Here is a 21,315-nt window from a genome sequence, read left to right as displayed (position 1 = left end):
GAACCTGTGAATCACAAAATACTGAAGGCCGAGAGCCCTAGAGCCTGTCCCCCACAACAAGACAAACCAGCACAATGAGAAGCCCGCACACCACACAGCGCAGCTAGAGCTAGCCCCAGCTCTCTGCAACTAGAGAAAAGCCCGCACAGCAATGAAGACCCAGTGCAGCCAAAAATTAATTAATTAATTAATTTTAAAAAATGCTACAGGGAATTCCCTGGCATTCCAGTGGTTAGGACTTGTTGCTTTCGCTGCTGGGGCTGGGGTTCAATCCTTGGTTGGGGAACTAAGATCCCGGAAGCCACACGGCACAGCCAAAAAAAAAAAAAAACCAACAACAAAAATATACGTCAACTTTATTCAATAAAGAAACCATTAAAAAAAAAAAAGTTGTAGACATCAATACACGTCAACCCTGTTATGGGCTGAATTACATCCTGCAAAAGAGGTTCAAGTTCTAACCTGCAATAACTGTGAATGCGCCCCTATTCGGAAGTAGGGTCTCTAGCAATGATCAAGTTAAGACGCAGTCATCTGGGTGGGCCCTGATCCAGTATGTGTTCTTAAAAGAGAGGAAATTTGGAAACTGATCCAGAGAGAAGACAGTGTGAAGAGTCCTAACCCCTGGACCACCAGGGAAGTCCTTAGTTTGACCACCAGGGAAGTCCTTAGTTTTGGGGGGTTTTTTAATCCACAGAATTCACACAATAAGAGGCTCAGATCCCAGGCACACAAATCGATGAGCTTGGACAAATGTCCACTTTGCCGTAACCCGGTTTTGATTCCCTTCATATCACATTCGGACACCTGCTATTTTTAGTTTGTTTCTACTGCTTGTCTGTCTGTTCCCTTCCAACCTCCCATAGAATGTGAGATCCTCCAGTGACCCTCCTTTCCAATCCTCATCCCCCCCCCAGACCCTGGGCACAAGTCCCACACGATGAATCAAGTCTGAATGCGGATGGCGGGGCTGGGGGTGAGTGGGGAGAGTGCTGAAACAGAGTTTCGGGGAAAGGGAATTTGGACCCCTCCCAAGAAACAGTGAGCTAGTCCACCGTTCAGAATGAATCAGTTTCACTATGGTTCTGAAGTGGGGGGAAGATCAGGGCAGAACTAGCAACCCAGACAAGGAAGAGTTCACCGAGCCCCCCGGGGGAAGGTGATAAGTCACGTTTCCACCCCTGTGCTCCCCACCCCCCCACCTTACTGGAGCCCAGTGGTTGGGTCCTTTATGAGTCAGGCTTGTGGGGACCGGGGACCTTGAGGGGCAGTGGTCAGAATAGGTGGACAGTCTCGGAGGAGGGAGCCCCTGGCAGCCGGGCCACCCACACGCCATGGCGAGCGTGGTGGTGAAGACAATCTGGCAGTCCAAAGAGATCCATGAGGCCGGGGACCCCCACGCGGGGGTCGAGAGCCGCTCCCAGCTGGTCCCCGAGACTCCTGGGGGGGTAACCAGCCCAGTCAAGGGGATCGCGAAGAAAAAGAAGGCTGTGTCGTTCCACGGGTGGGTTTGTTGCACTCTGTTGGGGTCCTAGCGCCCAGAGCTGCCTCCAACAGAGCACGAGTCCCACCGTGGGTGCTGGAGGAAGGGGTGGGGAAGAAGAGGACGGGGCAGAGGAGAGGCAGGCAGGGGGCCAGTGGCCAAGGGGGATTCAAGAGTGTAAGAGGAAGAAGGTAGTGGGGATGGAGTCAGAGGGACTAGGGGATGTGCAGGCAGGGAGGCGGGAGGGGCAGTGCCCTGCTGGGGCCGCACCCTGACCCTCCTGCCCATTTCTCCGCCCCAGGGTTGAGCCTCGGATGTCCCATGAGCCGATGCACTGGTGCCTGAACCTCAAACGGTCCTCAGCCTGCACCAATGTGTCCCTGCTCAACCTGGCGGCCATGGAGCCCACTGACTCCTCGGGGACAGACTCAACCATGGAAGACAGCAGCTCACTGGCACTGCCCGTGCCCCCTGCCTCCCCTACCCCACCCTGGGCCCCAGATGACCCAGACATCACAGAAATACTGGTGAGGGACCCCTGGCTGGGCTGGGGAAGACCAGGGTCCTCACCCTGGTGGTAGACAACTGAGGATCGGGGGGTGGCAGTCTTCATGATTGGAAATGAGAAAGTTCTGGTCACCCTACAGGGCCCTGACAGGCAGCCACGAATCTGCTCCATTAGGGGTAAATGATGCCTGCTGCCTGGAAGCTGGACTTTCATTCATTCAGTCACTTCCAAATGCCCTGAGTGAGGCTGGGGTCACAGCTGGGAATCGGGCCAGGTCCCTGCTCCAGGGAAGCTCCCAGTCTGGTGGGAGTGACAGATACAGATGGGATGATAAATTCCATGATGGAGGTAACACCAGAGATCCCAGAAAAGGGCCCCTCAAACCAGACTAGGTTATCAGGGAAAGCTTCCTGGAGGAGGTGGTGTTGGCACTGGGCTTTGAAGGATGAGTATGAGTTCTCAGAGGGGACCACTTCAGAAGGTGTGACAAAACTGCAAAGTGAGCAAAATCTAGGAAAATTTGGAGAATTTCTTACTACAGCATAGAATGCTACCTGTGTGCATGCTTAGTTGTGTCCAGCTCTTTGCAATCCTGTGGACTATAGCCCACCAGGCTCCTCAGTTGACAGGATTCTCCAAGCAAGAATACTGGAGTGGGTTGCCTGACCAACTCCAGGGGATCTTCCCGATTCAGGAATTGAACCAAAGTCTCCTGTGTCTCCTGCATTGCAGGCAGATTCTTTAACCAGTGCTATACCTTGGTCCTTTAACACCCCTATCACCTTCCACCCCTTGCCAGGTTTCTCCAGGGCCAGGCTCTGAACTAGGCTTGACACAGACATTGAGAATCACACTTACAATAACCCTGGTTATAATGATACTAAGATTCATTAACAGATACTGAACACTTTCTGTGTTCCAGAGCCTCAGTTTCTTCATCTGTAAAATGGAGACACATGTGTATGTTCTTTCAAGAAATATTTCTTAAACACCTACAAATGTGTCAGGCACCGGTCTAGGAGCGGGAAATACAACAGCACATAAGACAGAGTTCTGTAGAGAACTTCACCCTCTTCATGAGGTTGTCATGACAATGAAATGCAATTCATTCATGTAAAATGTGTAGCCCAAGAGTCAGCCGTATGCACAGAATACAGGTTAGTTGTTGTTATCCTCTCTTCACATATGAAGATACTCAGGCTCTAGAAGGTTAGACAGCACCCCCAAAGTCACACAGCTTCTAAGTAGTGGGGCCAGGTTTAGGAGTCAGGGGTGGGGGGAGGCACCCCGCATTGATGGGGGCAGTAGAGGTCACTGTGGGAGCCCTGAAGAGCAAGGCCTTGGCCCAACTGGCCGTGGTCAAGAAAGGCTTTCTCTCTGGAAGAGGCAACTCCCAGGTTGGATCTTGAAGATAAGCAAGGTGGAATACAGGGAAGGGTGTTCCACCTAGCTGGAACAGCATAAACAGAAGGACAGGGGTTGAAAAGAGCCCTGGGGGGAACAGGCCCTTGTGGTTCAATTGTGGTGTGTGGGAGAGGTGAGGCTGGCAGGGGCTGGAACACAGAACACAGAGGCTGAGAAGTGTGGACATTCTCCTGAGAGCAATAGGGAGCCATTGAGTGTTCCTGGGCAAGGGGAGACAAGCCACACTGGAGTTTGGGCTCTGTGCCCATTTACTGAGCACCTACTATGTGCCAGGCACTGTGCCACATCCCTGTGGTGGGGAGGGGTTCTCATTTTCCTCTCTGAGAAGTTCTGCAAGGAAAGGGAATAATGACCCATTTGAAGAAGAAAAAAAATAATTAGTGAGGCAGAGAGAGGTGGAGTGACCCCCTGCAAGGTCAGAGAGCTTGTAAGAAGCAGGGCCAGGACCAGGGGTTTAGTGGGTCTGATGCTTTCTTTCCTTAGGAGATGCCTCTGGGCCCAGGTGGGAGATGTTTGGAGGGGAGAGACCGAAGGCAGACGGGCCAGAGAGGAGGCCAGGCGAAGGTCCCGGGTAAGAGGACCAGGTCGAGAGAAGGGAGCGGGCAGAGAGTCCAGCTGGGATGGATGGCCCGGGAGGCATCTCCTCCCCCTCGCTGCCAGCATCGCTCAGGCAGCTCTTGCAGAGGTCCACCTCCCACTGGAGCTATTTCTGAGTCACATCCCCCAGAGGACTGTGATGCCTGAGAAAGAGCCCTGGGCGGCCAAGATCAAGGTCTGCTGCAGCTGCGAGCTCACTGTCGGGCTGCAGGGGAGCCCCGGCCTCCACGAGGCTTCTCCGTAAAATGGAGAAAATTACTGACAGGCAGCACCTTGGGCAAGAACAGTGAAGAGGTGGGCAGTAACAGGGACTGGCACACAGCATCAGAGCTATATCAGGAGAGAAAGCTGGAGATGGACCGAGAGGAGGGGGCAGAAACCCAGAGATCAAGGAGGACCAAGATCCGGGGCAGGGGTGACAGGGACCCCAGGAGAGGAGGACTTGGACCTAGGGAGGGGGCCAGAGACCAACTGAGGAGGAGACAGAAAACCAGAGACAGAGGAGGTGGGCAGAGGCCTAGAGAAGGAAGGAATGGACACCATAGAGAGAAGTGGGACAGAGAACCGGACAGAAGAGGAAGACAGCCCTGAGTGATGGAGACCCCCGGGGAGAGAATGACAATTCCCAGAGTGGACGGAGGGTCGGAAGAAGATGGTGAAGCAGACAGCTTTGGTTTGTGTTTTCCTTTTTGTTGTTTTTTTTTGGCCATGCCGGTGCAGCTTGTGGGTTTTTAGTTCCCTAGCCAGGGATCGAACTTGAGCCAATAGCAGTGAGAGACAGAGTCCTCACACAGGGAAGTTCCTGGTTCATAGCTTAAGCTCTGACATCTTTATGAGGCCAGAGGATGCAACTGAGGAGGTGGTATTGCTTTTAGGAAATGTCAGTGCCTCCGTGCAGAAATGGACAGATTAGGTCTTTGCAGCCTTGCTTCCCATTTGTCCTGCTGCCTGCAGACCTCCCTGAGGCAGCTGTGCAATCTCAGTGCTAAGCCCCTTCTTGGTAGGTCATGTCCTACTGTCATTACTTTTAATGATGCTGACACTAATCATGGTGCTTGCCTTATGGATCCTAACATCTTGTTGACCCTTCCTCACCACCATCTGCCAAGGTATCATCATTCCCATTGGACAAGAAAGGAAATTGAGGCAGGCTTGGAATGGGGAATTGGACTGCCCAGCTGCATGGCGTGTGGGTGGCCAAGGAGGAGGGGTTTATCTCCAGATCTGGCTGCTGCCCACCTCCACCGTGGGGCTTCCCCAGTGGCCCAGTGGTAAAGAAGCCACCTACAATGCGGGAGACGCAGGTTCCATCCCTGGGTCGGGAAGATCCCCTGAAGGAGGGCATGGCAACCCACTCCAGTATTCTTGCCTAGAGAATCCCCGTAGATAGAGCAGCCTGGTGGGCTATGGTCCATGGGGTGGCAAAGAGGCAGACGCCACTGCAGCGACAGATCAGGTATGCATGCACTTCCACCATTTCACTTTCCAGCCAAGGCTGACGGGCTCAGCCTTCACTATTTCCCAAATCTGCTCTCAGAGAAGCTAAAACTCACCTCCAGTGACCCCAGCTTTTCTCCAGTGCCCTTTCTCTTTTCCCACGTGTTGACCAGCGGCCTTTCTGGGTCAGCCTGTACTCTTCCCAACAGCAGCTCCGTGAAGGTAGCGATTAGTCCTTCCCTGTTTTACAAGGAGAGAAACAGAGGCTTAGAGAAGTGAAGTCCCCTCCCTGAGGCCTTATAGCTAGTAAGTGGGAGAACTGAGTTGACCCCAGGACCTGCTCTCCTAGTTTTCCAGAACCTCTACCTACAAAAAGTCCAAGACTTAAAAAAAAAAAAAAAAGAATTCCAAGACTTTGTGGGTCTTCAGTTCTAAAATATCATTCTGTGTATCTGTTAGTGATTGCAGTGAAACAAGCGATCCATGACCTTAAAACAAATCTGGAGTGGTTTAGTTGGGTGCTCCTGGCTTAGGGTTGCAGTCAAGATTTTGGCAGGGTGGGACTTCCTTGGCCTGTCAGTGTTTAAGACCTCATGCTTTCACTGCAGGGGGTGCGAGTTTCATCCCTAGTCAGGGAACTAAGATCCCACATGCTGCTCCGTGAAAAAAAAAAAAAAAAAAGATTTTGGCAGGGGCCATATTCATCTGATGGCTTCCCAGGTGGCACCAGTGGTAAAGAATCCACTTGCCAACACAGGAGATAACAAGAGACATGGGCTTGATCCCTGGGTTGGGAAGATCCCCTGGAGGAGGAAATGGCACCCCACTCCAGTATTCTTGCCTGGAGAAAATCCCATGGATGAGGAGTCTCGTGGGCTACATTCCATGGGGTCACAAAGAGTTGGACCCAACTGAGCGATTAAGCACACAGAGTCATCTGAAGGTTTGACTGGGGATGGAGGGGGTGCTTTCAAGATGGCGCACTCATATACTCTTGGTTGGTGGCCTCAGTTTCTTTCCACATGGGCCTCTCCAGAAGGAGCTGCTTACGGCCTGGCAGTTATCATCCTCCAGAGCCAGACAGAGCAAGAAGGAAGCCACAGTTCCTTTCGTGAACTAGTTTCTTAAGTCACATACCATCACTCTGACTTATGCTATTTACTGGGTATGAGTCACTAGGTCCAGCCAACACTCAAGTGAGGGAGTAAGGTACTACATTTGGAAACAGCCTCAAAAAATTTATGGGTGTATTTATTTTTTTATTTTATTTTTTGCATATGCTGGCTCCTTGCTGCCTGGGCGCGGGGAGGGTTTGAGTTAACGTATCGTATAGTTTTGTATTATGTATCCTCTTCCAGACCGCTCCAACTGGGAATTTAGCAATTATGCAAGTTCTTCCCCTTTGGGTTTGAAATCTGTAGGCAAGAGGTTATCTAAGACCTTTGAGGGTCTACGTGGAACATTCTCGAACTGATTTTGAAAAGTCAGTACTAATTGCTATGCAAAATTAGCCAGCAGCAGGGAGAACCTCTGTGGGTGTATTTAAAACCACTATGGCTTTGTTGTTGGTTTTATTGTTTTTAATTATTTTTTTTTTGTAGGTGCTTTTTACCAGGATGAGGAAGTTCCCTTGTACTTTTAGTTTGAGTGTTTTTTTTGTTTGTTTTTGTTGTTGTTGTTGTTGTTGTTTTTATCATGAAAGGGTATTGGATTTTGTCAAAAGCTATTTCTGTATTCATTGACATGATTGTATTGTACCCTCACCTTGTATTTTACTAATATGATATGTTACATGAGTTAATCTTCATGTTGAACCAATTTTGCATGCCTGGGGTAAATTATATATGGTGTAATGTATAATCCTTTTCTTTTTTTTTTTTTTTTAAAGGTTTCCCACGTGACTCAATGAGTAAAGAATCTGCCTGCAATGCAGGAAACTCAGATTCAGTCCCTGGGTTGGGAAGATTCCCTAGAGGAGGGCATGGCAACCCACTCCAGTATTCCTACCTAGAAAATCTAATGGACAGAGGAGCCTGGTAGGCTACAGTCCATGGGGTCGCAAAGAGTCAGACGTGACTAAGCACACATGCACATAATCCTTTTTATATGCTGCTGGATTTTGTTGAAATTTTTGTGGCTGTTTTCAGAAGGGATATTGGTCTGCAGTTTTACTATCTGGTGATGTCTTTGGTTTTGGTATTAGGGTAACACTGGCTTCATAGAATAAGTTAGTTCCCTCCTCTTCTGTTTTTTTGGTGAAGAGTTTGAGATAAAGTGGCAGCAACTCTTTAAAAAAAAAATTGGTAGAATTCACCAGTGAAGTCATCTGGGCTTTTTTTTGTTGGAAGTTTTACAGTTACTAACTCAAAACTCTTTACTTGTTATAGGGCTATTCAGATGTCCTATCTCTTCTCCAGTTAGTGTTTTGCAAAGATTTTTTCCGTTTCATCTAGGTTATCAAATTTGATGGCATCCAATTGTTCATAGAGTTCGCCTGTGATCCTTTCTCTTACCATTAAGACTGGTAGTAATGTCCCATTTTTCCTTCTTGATTTTAGTGATTTGAGTATTCTTCCTCTTTTTCATAGTTAGTCTAGCTAAGAATTTGGCAATTTTGTCGATCTTTTAAAAACAACTTCCGGTATGCTGATTTTCCTCTACTGTTCCATTGTTTCATCTTCTCCATTCTAATCTTTGTTCATTTTCTCTCATTCCAAAGTATAATTTCTCTTGTGATTCTTCTTCCACCCATTGATTATTTATGAGTGTGTTGTTTAATTTCCATATCAATATTTGTGAGTTCCTCAAATTTCCTTCTGCGTTTGATTCCTAATTTCATTCTACTGAGGTCTTTGAGGTCAGAAAGCACACTTTGTTTTTATATCCTTTAGGGTCTGTCCTTGACCACATGAAGAATGTTTCATTCCACTTGAGAAGAATGTGTTATTCTGCTATTCTGTGTTATGTTCTATAGATGTCTGTTAGGTTTGGTTGATTTATAATGTTCAAGTCTTCTATCTCCTTGCTGATCTACTTTCTAGTTTTCAATTCATTCTTTATTGGGGGATGGGGAGGGGAGGGCGCTGTGACACACTGCATGCGGCATCTTAGTTCCCTGACCCAGGGATTGAATCTGGGCCCTCAGCAGTAAAAGCACTGAGTCCTAGCCCCTGGACTGCCAGGGAATTCCCAATTCTGTTAGTTTTTGATACATGTGATTTGAAGCTCTATTAGATGCAATATATATTTATGATTGTTGTAATCTTCCCAATGACTTGAGTCAGTTTTGGTCACTTTTTTTCATTGTTTTCATTGAGGGATGTAATTTGGGGGTTTCCAACTCCTCCATTTTGCTGATATCACCTTAATACAGGATTTATCACGGTATTTATCCAGAGCAGTTGTGCAAGAAATGTGAAGTTGTTCCCATTTTACAATGGAGGAAGCTTGTTCTCTTTTTTCTTTGTGTATTACTTAAGCAGCTGTGAAAGAAACCCAAAATATCTGGTTGAAGCAGGATAATTTATTGCTGACATAAACATCTCAAGTATAGCAGATCTCTTCGAATGAAGCAGGTTAGAGGCCCCAGGGTTCTAGAGGCTCAGTTACTAAGTCACAAGTTTGGCTGCTGTAACATAAAAGACACAAAGTATCAGTGTTGTTTTTTTTTAAATATTTATTTGGCTGCACTGGGTCTTCCTTGTGACATGTGGGGTCTTTAGTTACCGTACTCAGGATATTTTTAGTTGTGGCATGTGTTTATGCAACTCTCAGTTGCAGCATGGAGGATCTTACTTCCCTGACCAGGGATCGAACTCAGGCCCCCTGCATTGAGAGAACAGAATCTTAGCCACTGGAGCACCAGGGAAGTCCCAAAAGTAGCATAGTTTAAACAAGGTGGAAAATGTTCTCCTTCTCACATGTAAAGTATTAAAAAGTGGTTGGAATTGAGTATGGCAGCTTCACAGGGTTGAGAATTCAGTATTCTTTTATCTTGTGTCCTCCATCTCATGGTCCAAGATGGCTGCTCTGGCTTTAGCCATCAACATCATAGAGAGAGAAAGGGAGGTATGTTCCCTACTTTCCTTTATTAAAGGCATGAATTGGAAATTGCCTACATTATTCCCACTAATATTCCATTGGCCAGAACTTAGTCACATGGGCATGCCCAGCTGCAAGGGCACCTGGGAAATGTAGTCTTTGGCTGGGCAGTCATGTGCCAGGCTAACTCTTCTATAAATGTGGAAGACAGGAGAGTGAAGATCCTGTCACATGCAGCCTTCCTGAGCTGGGTTTTTTTGACAGGGGTCACAAAGCATTTTATGATAACATAAGGTAGCTATCTATGATCAGCAGCCACATGGCATCATGGTTTAAAACAATGGTTCTGGTTCTGAGTATAAATTCCGACAAGGGCACCTCACGTACCATGTACCTGGGAATACAAAGGACATCCCTTCTCTGAGCCTCATTTGCCTCCCTTGCAAAATGAGCCAAAATAACCTCAAGAGGTGCAGTTGTGGGGAATAAAAGGGAAAACGTGGGTAAGTGCATGACTTGGTGCATAGTGAGTGCTTATATTTGGAAAGTGGGTTATCTTTAGAATCCTCCACTGCCTGGAGAGAAAGACAGGGCATGTGTTTTAACAGTTTCTCTTATTTATGTCTCTGGACCCAAAGGCATTTATCTCAGGTTAAGAACATCCTCCTTCTCCCACATGTCTGAGCAACCCCCCACCCCCCACTCCCTCCTGGATCCTACTTATTTTTCTTCCCATCCACTAAGCAGAAAAAGAGTCTGCCCCCTGGCTTAATGGAGCAAGAACACCAAGAATCAAAGAGGCGCAGCCCTGGCCCCCAATCCCACCAGCTATTCCAGGGCAGAATCAAGGTGTAAAGCCAGTTTTAAGACTTTCTTTTGGGGTTGGGGTTTGCTCCCCTACATCCACTGACCCCTGGCTGTCTCCCATTCTTCCCCAGAGTGGGGTCAACAGTGGATTGGTGCGTGCCAAAGATTCCATCACCAGCTTGAAGGAGAAGACCACCCGGGTTAACCAGCACGTGCAGACGCTGCAGGTGTGAGAACCACTCCGTCCCCCGTCAACGCCTCCGCTACTTCCGGGCCACGTTCCCCTTCTTCTCCAGCTCAATGCACCCATAGCCCAGTTGGGGGAGACTGAGGCTCAGAAGGGAAAGGGATGTTCCCACCTCTCCCCCCCTTCCCATGGGGTGTCCCCTGGAGGCCCTGGCTAACCCCTCCTCCCTTCCATGCTCCAGAGTGAGTGTTCTGTGCTGAGTGAGAATTTAGAGAGAAGGCGGCAAGAGGCGGAAGAACTAGAAGGGTACTGTAGTCAACTCAAGGTGAGCCGCCGAGGGGCAGGAGCGGGGCGGAAAGAAGGGAGCAGGAGTAGGAAGAGGGTGAGAGGAAATGGGGAGGAGCAGAGTGGTCGACAGGAGAGAGGAGGCAAGCAGACAGGGAGCATGGGAGAGGTCCAAGGAAGAACCCACCCTTTAGCCAAGCGAGCCAAGGGAACCAAGGGTGGAGGCAGTCCTTGCGGAAGAAGTGGGCATGTCTCGGCTGAGGTGGGGTGGAGCCTGCATGGAAAATAACGAGGATAAGGGTTGGGAGACGGAACTGGAATGGGAAGGCAGGGCCCCTGCGCTGGTGTCCTGACCCAGGAGAACTGCCGGAAGGTGACCCGGTCGGTGGAAGACGCTGAAATAAAAACCAACGTCCTGAAGCAGAACTCTGCCCTGCTGGAGGTAAGGCGGAGGGGTCTAAGGGTTTGAGGAAGTTACTCAAGTATGTGAGGTACTCAAGGTGGACTTCGGGTAGGACTTCCAGCCCTGCCAACCACCTTTACCACCACCACCCCTGTCCCTTCGTGTTCATGGTCATACTTCTCCACGCACAGTCATATTCAGGTCCCAGGGAGAGGAATTCATGTCAGACTTGGAGTGGGAATGCCTGTCCTGCCCACACGCCCACTGATTTCCCAACAGAATGTTGGAAAAGCTTCAGTTGTTCTACCTAAACAGGAGGGACTGGAGTTTGAGGCCTATTGAGGATTAGAGTTGGGGTGGAGGGCTACATGGAGACAGAGAGGCGGGCATTTAGAGGTTAAGGTGAGTTGAGACTCCAGCTGGGCCTCTAATGGAACTTCCCTCCCTAATCGGTCCCCACATCCATTTACTTTCTAGTGTCAGGAACTCATTGGGCGGATCTGGGGGTGGGGGTGGAGGTGGCAGTGGTGGGAGGCAAGGGGCAGGATGCTCGCGCTAACCCTGCCTGCCTTCCCCGCCCAGGAGAAGCTGCGCTACCTCCAGCAGCAACTGCAGGATGAGACTCCAAGGAGGCAGGAGGCCGAGCTACAGGAGCTGGAGCAGAAGCTGGAGGCTGGCCTCTCCAGGCACGGCCTGGGCCCCGCCACCCAGCCCCCAGGCTGCTCCGGTCCACCCGGGAGCCCCGACGAACCCCCGCGACCGCGAGGCCTGGCCTCAGGCGGCTGGGGAATGGGGCCCCGGCCAGGGGAGGGGCCCATCGTGAGCGAGCAAGAGTTGCAGAAGGTATCTGCCGGCCTTGAGGAGCTGAGGTGAGTGGGATCTCGAGATGGGCCTGGGGGGTGGAGCCTCGAAGAACCTAGGAAGGAGTGTTCTGGGGCGATGACCCGGAAGGGCAGGACTTCGAAGAAGTGAGTATAGGACTGGTGGCGGGGAGGCCGGGAGGCCTGTGAAAATGAGGTCGGCGAAGTTTGGGGAGGTGGCAGGTGGCTCCAAACTCAGGGGGATAGGGTTGGGGCGAGTGGTATCTTGAGGAGGCAGTGTCTGGAGCAGTTGATGCAGGGCTGAGAGGCAGGCCGAGAGAAAGCCAGGATATCTGACAAGGGGATTCTTTCCGGGCCGGATTCTGGGGGACGTGAGAGGATTCCAAGACATGAACAGGACGGGAGAATTCGGGGACTGGGTGGGTCCGGAGCCCCTGGCCGGGCGGACCGGGGCTTGTCCAGACTTAGCCCTGACGGGTTCCTTACCTCTGCCCCTGCAGGAGGGAGGTGTCTTCGCTGACCGCCCGGTGGCATCAGGAGGAGGGAGCCGTGCAGGAGGCCCTACGGCTGCTTGGGGGTCTGGGTGGCAGGCTCGACGGCTTCCTGGGCCAATGGGAGCGGGCGCAGCGCGAGCAGGCGCAGACTGCGCGGGGCCTGCAGGAGCTGCGGGGCCGGGCGGACGAGCTGTGCACCATGTAAAGGCCCACCCGGGAGCACTGTGGGAACGTGGGAGGGCGGAGCCTTGAGTGAAGGGCCAATCAGCTGGAGCCAATCGGGTGGAGACTGTAATACTGACAGGTGGGGGCCCCAATTAGAGAGGAGGGAGAGGTGCTTTCTACCTAAGGACTGAGGGGCGGAGCCACTACAAAAGAGGGGCTTCTCTGGTAGCTGAGCTGGGACAGAATCCGCCTGCAATGTTCGATCCCTCGGTTGGGAAGATCCCCTGGCGAAGGAAATGGCAACCCACTCCAGTATTCTGGCCTGGAGAATTCCATGGACTGTATAGCTCATGGGGTCGCAAAGAGTCAGACACGACTGAGCGAGTTTCACTTTCACTGTACCTTAAAAGGGCAAGGGGAGGCAAATGGGAACAGGGCAAACCAGTTCGAGAACAAAGAGAGGCATTCCCGAAATAAAAAGAAAAAAAAGAAAAAGATGGACCAGTCAGAGCAGAGGCTGTGCGTGTGGCGAGGTATAGCCAACTGTATGGAGGCAGAGGTGCTGGGCTAATCTTGGGTGGAGCCTTGTTGGGCCTTCACCCTGTTATACGAAAGTAGAGGTTCCTGTGAAACCTTTGGTAAGCCAAAATAGCATAAAGTTAAGAAACAACTACCTTAGAATACATCTTGCCAACAGATGCACAAAATAAATTGAGGTAAAGCACAGATGCCCACAGAACGCAGCTCAAAGCTATGGTGGCTTGATGCCGAGATACTGAGTGTAGTTCTCAGAGGAGGAGCTTGGTGGCTCCACTCCCACTGCTTGCAATGTGTCCTGCTTCTGTAAAAGCAGGCTGAGCGCGGAAGAACTGATGCTTTCCAACTGTGGTATTGGAGAAGACTCTTGAGAGTCCCTTGGACAGCAAGGAGATCAAACCAATCAATCCTAAAGGAAATCAACCCTGAATATTCATTGGAAGGACTGATCCTGAAGCTGAAGCTCCAGTACTTTGGCCGCCTGGTGCGAAGAGCTGACACATTGGAGAAGAGCCGACACATTGGAAACGACCCTCATGCTGGGAAGGATCGAGGGCAGGAGAAGGGGATGACAGAGGATGAGATGGTTGGATGGCATCACCGAATCAAGGGACATGACTTTGAGCAAACTCCAGGAGACAGTGAAAGACAAAGAAACCTGGCCTGCTGCAATCAATGGGTTGCAAAGAGTCGGATGCAACATAGCAAATGAACAACAAGAGGTTGCTACAAAACAAATGCTTTAAAAAAACAAACAAACAAAAAAAAATGCTTTGTGCTTTTTTCATAAAAGCAAAAATCCTTTTCTGATTTCTTTTGGTTAGTGAAAACAGGTACTAATGTAGGTCTTTCCAAAAAAACGGACTGGGATAAAGCGACCTTTCAGAAATTGGAGGACGCCTGTATTCTCTTTGAGAGGTGACCTCACTGCACCGCTTATTCTCACATCTCAGGGTGGAGCGGTCTGCAGTGTCTGTGGCTTCACTGAGGAGCGAACTGGAGGGACTGGGCCCAGTGAAACCAATTCTGGAGGAGCTTGGACGGCAATTTCAGAGCTCTCGGAGAGTGTCTGACCTCTCTATGAACCTGGATCGGGGAGCCCAAGGCTCCTGTACCCGCTGTGCCAGGTAAGGGGGCAGCGCCTGGCTCCAGGTGCATTCTGTGTCATATTGAGGACAAAGCATCGAAGGAGATGAGACTTTAGCATGACTGGAGAGGGAAATGCATTGTGGGAGACAGGGCAGCCCCATGTATCATAGGATGGGCCAGTCTTGCTGCATCTGGGGAGTCGCATTTCTCCCCTTCCCCACACGGTGAAGTCAGTGTCTTGCGTAACATGAGAAAGTCTTGCTTTGTTTCAAGCATCCTGGATTTCCAAGTGCATCATGGGAAGGTTGGGCAGTGGTACTGGTGGGAGGCAGAGTTGCCCAGTGCACTGTAGGGAAGTGTGAGACCTTGGGGTATTGGAGAGGCACAGGACCATGTTTAACCTGTATTAGGAACAGTGGGGGCACTTCCCATACAATATGGGATCAATTTTAACTAGGGCATTGTGGGAAATGTGAGTTTTTGACATGCTGAAGGCCATCTGGTGTCGGGAGTGGGAACCCCCAGGCACTGTGGGAGTTCCCCGTGCTGGTGGAAGCTATAAGTACACCTGATGCACTGTAGTCTGGCCCCAGTGCATGGTGGGAAGGTGGCCTGGGTGAAGGCTGGGCCGGTAGGCTTGGGCCATCCTGATCTGAGCCCTCTTTCACCCGGTGACTACCCCTCCCCAGCCAGGGACAGCAGTTGTCCACGGAGTCCTTGCAGCAGCTTCTGGAACGAGCGCTGACCCCGCTAGTGGATGAGGTGAAGCAGAGAGGCCTGGCTCCTGCCTGCCCCAGCTGCCAGAGGCTACACAAGAAGATTCTGGTACCAAGGACTATGGGCCACCATGGGCCAGTTTGTGATCAGGGCAGGGGGAGGGGAGCCCCCGGTGCAAGGATACTGCTGGTGTGTGGCAGGATGGGGAGGGTGAGCTGGGGGCAGCAGGTGTTGGGGGAACGGTTGGCTCTGGTATGTCAGAATCGGGGGGCAAGATCAGTTTGGTGGTTAGTGAGTCACAGGTCAGTCATTATGAAAGCTTGGGTGATGGACTTGGGCCCAAAGCATCATGGAACCCAGATTTGGTGCTCTGTGGGACAGAGAAGACAGACACCAGTCTATAGCTTCGTGGAACAGAAGCCTGATTTTCCATGAACCTTGAGAGGCAATGCATTACATGGGATCATTGCGGTCAGACAGGGAACCAGTGAATACAGCTCAGAGTAAGCTAACACAGTATGGGAAATGGAAGCACAGCTCTTCCTGAGGCATTGCACACAGACACAGGCGCAATAGCAGGTGGAATCTGAGGCTGGTATACATTCTGAAACATAGTGATCTAGTATATTATGGGATATGAGTTGTATTGGGTGAGATGGACAAATGAGGCAGTAAAGGACCTGGGGCCTGGTGCATTGTGGGACACAGGGCACCAGAGCACTGAGGACTATTATTGTGATAGAGAGGCTGGCCTGATAGATAGGAGATGTGGGGTCTTGTGAATTATGGGATGTAGATGGTCACGACGTGATGCGAGATGGGGGCCCAGACATCAAACGCATGATGGCTCATGGGCAGTAAGGAACAATGTGACAGATGCTGATTTAGTGCTTACAGGGACAAAGATGGCCAGTGCAATCAATAGAGGACAGACGGTGGGACAGGTACAAGTCTAGTGCACAAGGGAATCGGGAAGGCCCAGTGCATTGTGGGATGCTGGGATCAGCCTCAGGCTCAAGGCATGATGGGATACTCCGGGGGTGGGGGATGCGGGCCCCAGGGGACCCTACCCCTTGCGCTTCGCAATCCAGATCCCCCCTCCACCCCCAGCCCAGTCCAGCAAGCCCAGCGGCGCCTACGCTCCTCTCCCCAGGAGCTGGAGCGCCAGGCCTTGGCCAAACACGTCAGGGCAGAGGCCCTGAGCTCCACCCTTCGGCTGGCCCAAGACGAAGCCTTGCGGGCCAAGAACCTGCTGCTGACGGACAAGATGAAGCCGGAGTGAGGAAGCAGGCTGAGGGCATGGGAGGAGGGTGAGGTCTTGGGGAGAGGGCCTGAGTCACCCCTGCCTTCCACTTCAGCCCCAAGGCCTCTGGCCTCACCAGCACTAACTGCCCACTGTCTCATTACAGGGAGAAGGTGGCCACTGTGGACTATCTACACTTGAAAATGTGCTCCCTCCACGATCAGCTCAGCAACCTGCCACTTGAGGGGTCCACGGGGACAATGGGGGGAGGAAGTGGTGGGGGAACTCCCCCAAAACGTGGGGGCCCAACCCCTGAGCAATAAATGGCCCCTCATGCTGGCATGAATTCAGTCTCCTGTTTGGCACCAAAAGAGAGCTAGTAAAACTGCACATGCCACGCACCAGCATCTGTGCTCACTCTGACTTGATCCTCAGCCGATGGGATGTCGATGATGGTACACTCTTCTGATGAGTTCTGCTTGAAAGGGGAGTCGAGAATGAATTGATAGCCCGTGTGGAGAAGTGGGAACAAAGAAAGTTCAAACGTCTCAAAATTTATCTGTGTTCCATCAGATGTTCCCATTGTAAGTCTCAGGCTTCCACTCCTTCCCAATCAACGCCCCAACCTTCCTACCAGAGACTTAGCGAGACTTTTAATTCAACTTGGTATGTAATTCTGGAATCCATACAGCTGCAGCTTGTGTTAGATTTTCAACCATGTTGACCCTGTGTTTACAAGAAATGTGAAATTCTTTTAGGGTTTTCACGGAAGCTGATTGGTTCGCTGAACGTGATTGGAGCTGAGAGTTTAAAGATCTCAGCTCAGGTGGTACAGGTTCCATCCCTGGTTGGGGAACTAAGATCCCACATGCTTTGCAATCCAAAAAAAAAAAAAAAAACCAAAACCAACATAGAAGCAATATTGCAAAGATCTGAGCTCATAATGTTCTTTCATTGAGCATGTCAGGGCACTCAGAAGAAGCCACTGAATGCCACTCTCCTTGTGGCCATTATTAGTGCCCTGATGGTTCATTGCAGCAGCCACTCATCCCTCAAGTCACAGACTTCAATTGGAACCTCACAACAGCCAAGATGGATGCTAATATATGATTTACCATGATGCCACTGCAGACTGTGGAATATTAGCATTCCATTTCTTGACAAGGAGCTCAGCACTATGTTCAAATCCTAAGAACCAACTAAACCATTTCCCAAACCAAATTTAAGAATTCACTTCCTCTTGCAAATATTGATGTCAGCCAAGGTATATTCAGGAGACAGAAATCACACTGGTTATTTTCACAGAGTTGATTTCATATAAGGAAATATTACTTAGGTATAAAGAGTTGGTAACTAGGAAACTGAAAAGGCAAAAAGAGAGCCCTATGGTATCATAGTGGTAATAACTCGTGACAGTAGAAGCAGCTAATAACGCTGGTGAAGGGAAAAAAACAGAATATGGGTTAGAATTATGAAAACTAAACACTTGGGTGAGAGGCTCACCGAAGATGAAATCCAAGGAGGACAATGAGGAGGGGAGAGTGCTCAACTGGTGCAGATGTTATCTGAGCTTAGAGGACCAGCAGGGACTGGGGCCTTCTCTGAAAGCATGCTAAAATGGTACTGGCATTTCTCAGGGTGCGCAAGATTTGGAAAAACTGCAAACTAGACTTAGCAGCTGCTGCAGGAAGGAAATGCCTCAGTTGGGATAAAGAAGCTATGCTGGATGATAACCGATGAGAAGGAAATAAGCAGAGAGCAAACCGGAAGAGCCCAGCCTCTCGGCTTCCTTCAGTCCCTTTGGTGCCCCCTACTGGCAGAGTCGAACACAGCCTGTTGGCAAAGAAAAAGTGTGGTTTTCAGAGTCCCAGAGTCCCAGATTCACAAGGGAGCGAATTTGAATCCAAGAGATAATAGCTTAATAATTGGCACACGTAACAGTAGTGTGTGCCAATGATCAGAGATTATGAGTAATCCAATTCCGTACCCCTAAGGCCCAAATACATCTTTTAAGGAGTCCTTGAATACTCGAGAGACTAATTATTTTCCCGGAGAACTAGGCTGAATGTTGTGCTGATGTTAATTCTATCCAAATTCTATTGTGGTTTTAATGCAAATTCAATCAAAATCCCAGTGAGATTATTTTTTAAAGGAATTGACCCAATTATTCTAAAGGTCTGAAGAAACAAATAGATGAGAGAAGCAAAGATTTTTTGTTTCTACAGACGAGTAATAAGATGGGTCTACAGCCAGTATGTTAAAATATAAAGTTACACTGGGAATTCCCTGGTGGTCCAGTGGCTAAGATTCCATTCTGAGCTCCCAGTGCAGGGGGCCCAGCTTTGATCCCTGGTGAGGGAACTAGATGCCACATGCCACAACTAAGAATTTGCATGCTGCAAAGACCCAGCACAGCTAAGTATCTTTTAAAACTCGTATAAAAGAAGAACAAAATAAATAAACAAGTAATTTTTTAAAAAGAACAAATCAAAAAATAAACAAAAATAACAAATCAGGCTGCTCTTTGGGGAATACTTATTGAAGATACCCCACAGAGATAGCAAGCCCTGGCCATCCCATTTCCCAGGTGACCCTTCAGCTTGATGCACTGACCAATGACTGGTGACCATAACAAGGCCAGTGAGTCCAACTCAACCCAGATTGTATGATTGTGAGCACACTGAATGACTGGCTTTCAAAATTTTGGCAAAATGTGCATCACATACAGTTTACCATTTTAATCATATTTAAGTGTCTAATTCAGTGGTATGAATTACACTCACAACTTGTGTAACCATCACCACTGTCTATGTCCAGAGCTTTTCATCCTCCCAAACAGAAACACTGTAGCCATTAAACAAAACCTCCTCATTCCCCATTCCTCCCTCCTCCCAGCTCCTGGCAACTGCCAGGAACATCTTTTCATGGGCTTATTTGTGAATCTTCAGTGCAGAAATGTCTATTCAAGTCCTTGGCCTATTTTTTGAATGGGGTTGTTTGGCTTTTGTTGTTGGATTGTAGGAGTCATGTCATATATCTGATATTAACTCCTTATCAGATACACAACATGCAAATTATAGCCTCCCATCATGCCAGCTCTTTTCACTCTATTGATTGTGTGTCCTTGGATGCACAGAATTTTTTAATCTGGTTGTAATGCCATTTATCTTTTTTTTTTTTTTCCTTTCGTTGCCTGTGCTTTGGCTATCGCATCCAAGCTGAGAAGTCATTGCCAAATCCAATGTCATGAAGCCTTGCGCCTGTGTTTTCTTTTGAAGGGTTTTATAGACTGGGGTCCCCAACCTCTGGGATCTAATGCATGATGATCTGAAGTGGAGCTGTTGCAATACTAGTAGAAATAAAGTGCACAATAAATGTAGTGCACTTGAATCATCCCCAAACCATCCCCCCACCCCCACACTGGTCCATGGAAAAATTGTCTTCTACGAAAGCTGCCAAAAATGTTGGGGACCGCTGTTAGAGGGTGCATGTGGTGGTCTCACAGACCCTCTTCCTTCCACAGTGTTTGGATGCAACAGACCCAGGGATGCCCCTTCCTCCAGCTTCCCACCACCCTCCAACACTTTTTCCAGTTGCAGTCTTTGGAATCAGCTACTCAGCTATCCTCGGTCACCGAGACCAGCCGACACCATTTTTTGAGCTTAACTCCTTATTTCCGATCAACCATGAAGCTCCCAGATTCGTCAGAATCATTTCACCGAGGTGGAGGCCGCTGTCCACCACCTGGTCAACAAGTATCTGCAGGCCTCCTACACCTACCCACCTCTGGGCTTCTTTTTCCACTGCCACAATGCGACTTGAGGGCATGAGCCCCTTTTTCCTCGAACTGCTCTAGGAGAAGCGCCAGGGCACCCACCATCTCTTGAAACTGCAAAACCAGCATGGCTGCCGTGCCCTCTTCCTAGACGGGCAGAAGCTGTATCAAGATGAGTGGGGTAAAACCCAGGATGCTACAGAAGCCTCCGTGTTCATGGAGAAGAACCTCCATGAACCAGGTCCATATGGATCTGCACACCCTGGGTTCTCCCTATGCAGGCTTCCACCTCTGTGACTTCCTGGAGCCTCAGCCTAGGTGAGCAGGTGAAACTTATCTGCAGGATGGGTGATTATCTGACTGACCTCCGCAGGCTGGCTGGTCCCCAGGCTTGGCTGGGCGAGTATCTGTTTGAAATGCTCAGCCTTAAGCACAACTAGGAGCCCCCCCGCCCCGAGCCCCGCAGCCCTTGAGGAGCCCCCCTGATGTCAGGCCTTCTGGCCGAAGCTGCTCTCTGCAGCCACCAGGTGGCTTGTTAACCACTGGTGAACCAGCCCCACCCCAATGACCTTTCCCCTAGTTTCACCACTTACCAACTCATGGCCTATCTGGTTTCATCGATGCACCTGTGGCAGGCAACAATGGTTCCCCCAAAGTGCCCTGGACCCTGTGCATATGTTATTCTACATGGCAAAGGGGAATTAGGTTGCTAATCAGTTGGAGTTGACATTAAGAGCTGATCCTGGATCATCTGGATGGGCTCAGTCTAACCACAAGGGTCCTTAGATGGCAGGAATAAGTCACAGGAGGTGTGACTAGTGGAGAAAGGGACAGAGGGATGCAACGACGATGGCTGTGAAGATGGAAGATGGAATCAAAACCGACGAATGCAGGCAGTCTCTAGAAGCAATAAGAATATTGGGGGATTCATTTGGGAGTTCTCAACCTTTTAAGTTTAGGGTGGGCAGGGACTCCCCTGGTGGCCCAGTGGCTAAGACTCTGTGCTCCCAAGGCAGGGGCCCCCGGGTCCAATCCCTAGTCAAGACCCAGGACAGCCAAATAAGTATTTATATTTTTAAAATATAGGGTGGGCAGTTGGTATTGGGGCAGCAGGAACTGAGCTCATGAAAGCTTGTGGGGTTGATTGGATGGGTCTTGCATGGTTGGGTTTGGTGTGACTGAAGCTGAAAGGCAGTAAATTAGGCAGGTGCCAGGGTTATAGCTGACATGGTGACTGTAACTGGGAATTCATGGCGGAGCCTGGGGATGGATGGGAACTTTTCTCTTCCTCCACCCTGACC

The 21,315-nt window shown here is 49.8% G+C and overlaps 1 protein-coding gene and 1 pseudogene across 5 annotated transcripts; both read left to right on the top strand.

Annotated features, from left to right (window-relative positions):
* The first annotated feature begins 1,276 nt into the window (after positions 1–1,276).
* TSKS (testis specific serine kinase substrate) lies at positions 1,277–16,585 on the top strand. 5 transcript variants are annotated; one of them, XM_043436591.1, is made up of 11 exons: positions 1,277–1,504; positions 1,785–2,010; positions 10,430–10,525; positions 10,727–10,810; positions 11,129–11,212; positions 11,756–12,042; positions 12,495–12,689; positions 14,144–14,317; positions 14,969–15,104; positions 16,107–16,274; positions 16,406–16,585. In XM_043436591.1, the coding sequence occupies exons 1-11, from the start codon at positions 1,335–1,337 to the stop codon at positions 16,481–16,483; spliced, it is 1,698 nt and encodes a 565-aa protein (XP_043292526.1). In that variant the 5' UTR covers positions 1,277–1,334; the 3' UTR covers positions 16,484–16,585. The 5 variants fall into 5 exon arrangements, with proteins under 5 accessions (XP_043292526.1, XP_043292523.1, XP_043292525.1 ...); XM_043436588.1 differs by having other exon boundaries at positions 16,107–16,306; XM_043436590.1 differs by having other exon boundaries at positions 1,308–1,504; positions 16,150–16,274.
* Positions 16,586–17,747: 1,162 nt separating this feature from the next.
* LOC122421262 lies at positions 17,748–20,454 on the top strand (annotated as a pseudogene).
* Positions 20,455–21,315: the final 861 nt, after the last annotated feature.

Source organism: Cervus canadensis, chromosome 18 (assembly GCF_019320065.1).
Source record: "Cervus canadensis isolate Bull #8, Minnesota chromosome 18, ASM1932006v1, whole genome shotgun sequence".
NCBI lineage: Eukaryota > Metazoa > Chordata > Mammalia > Artiodactyla > Cervidae > Cervus > Cervus canadensis.
Note: the sequence above shows the minus strand (reverse complement) of the source record. Positions and strands in the feature narration are given on the sequence as shown.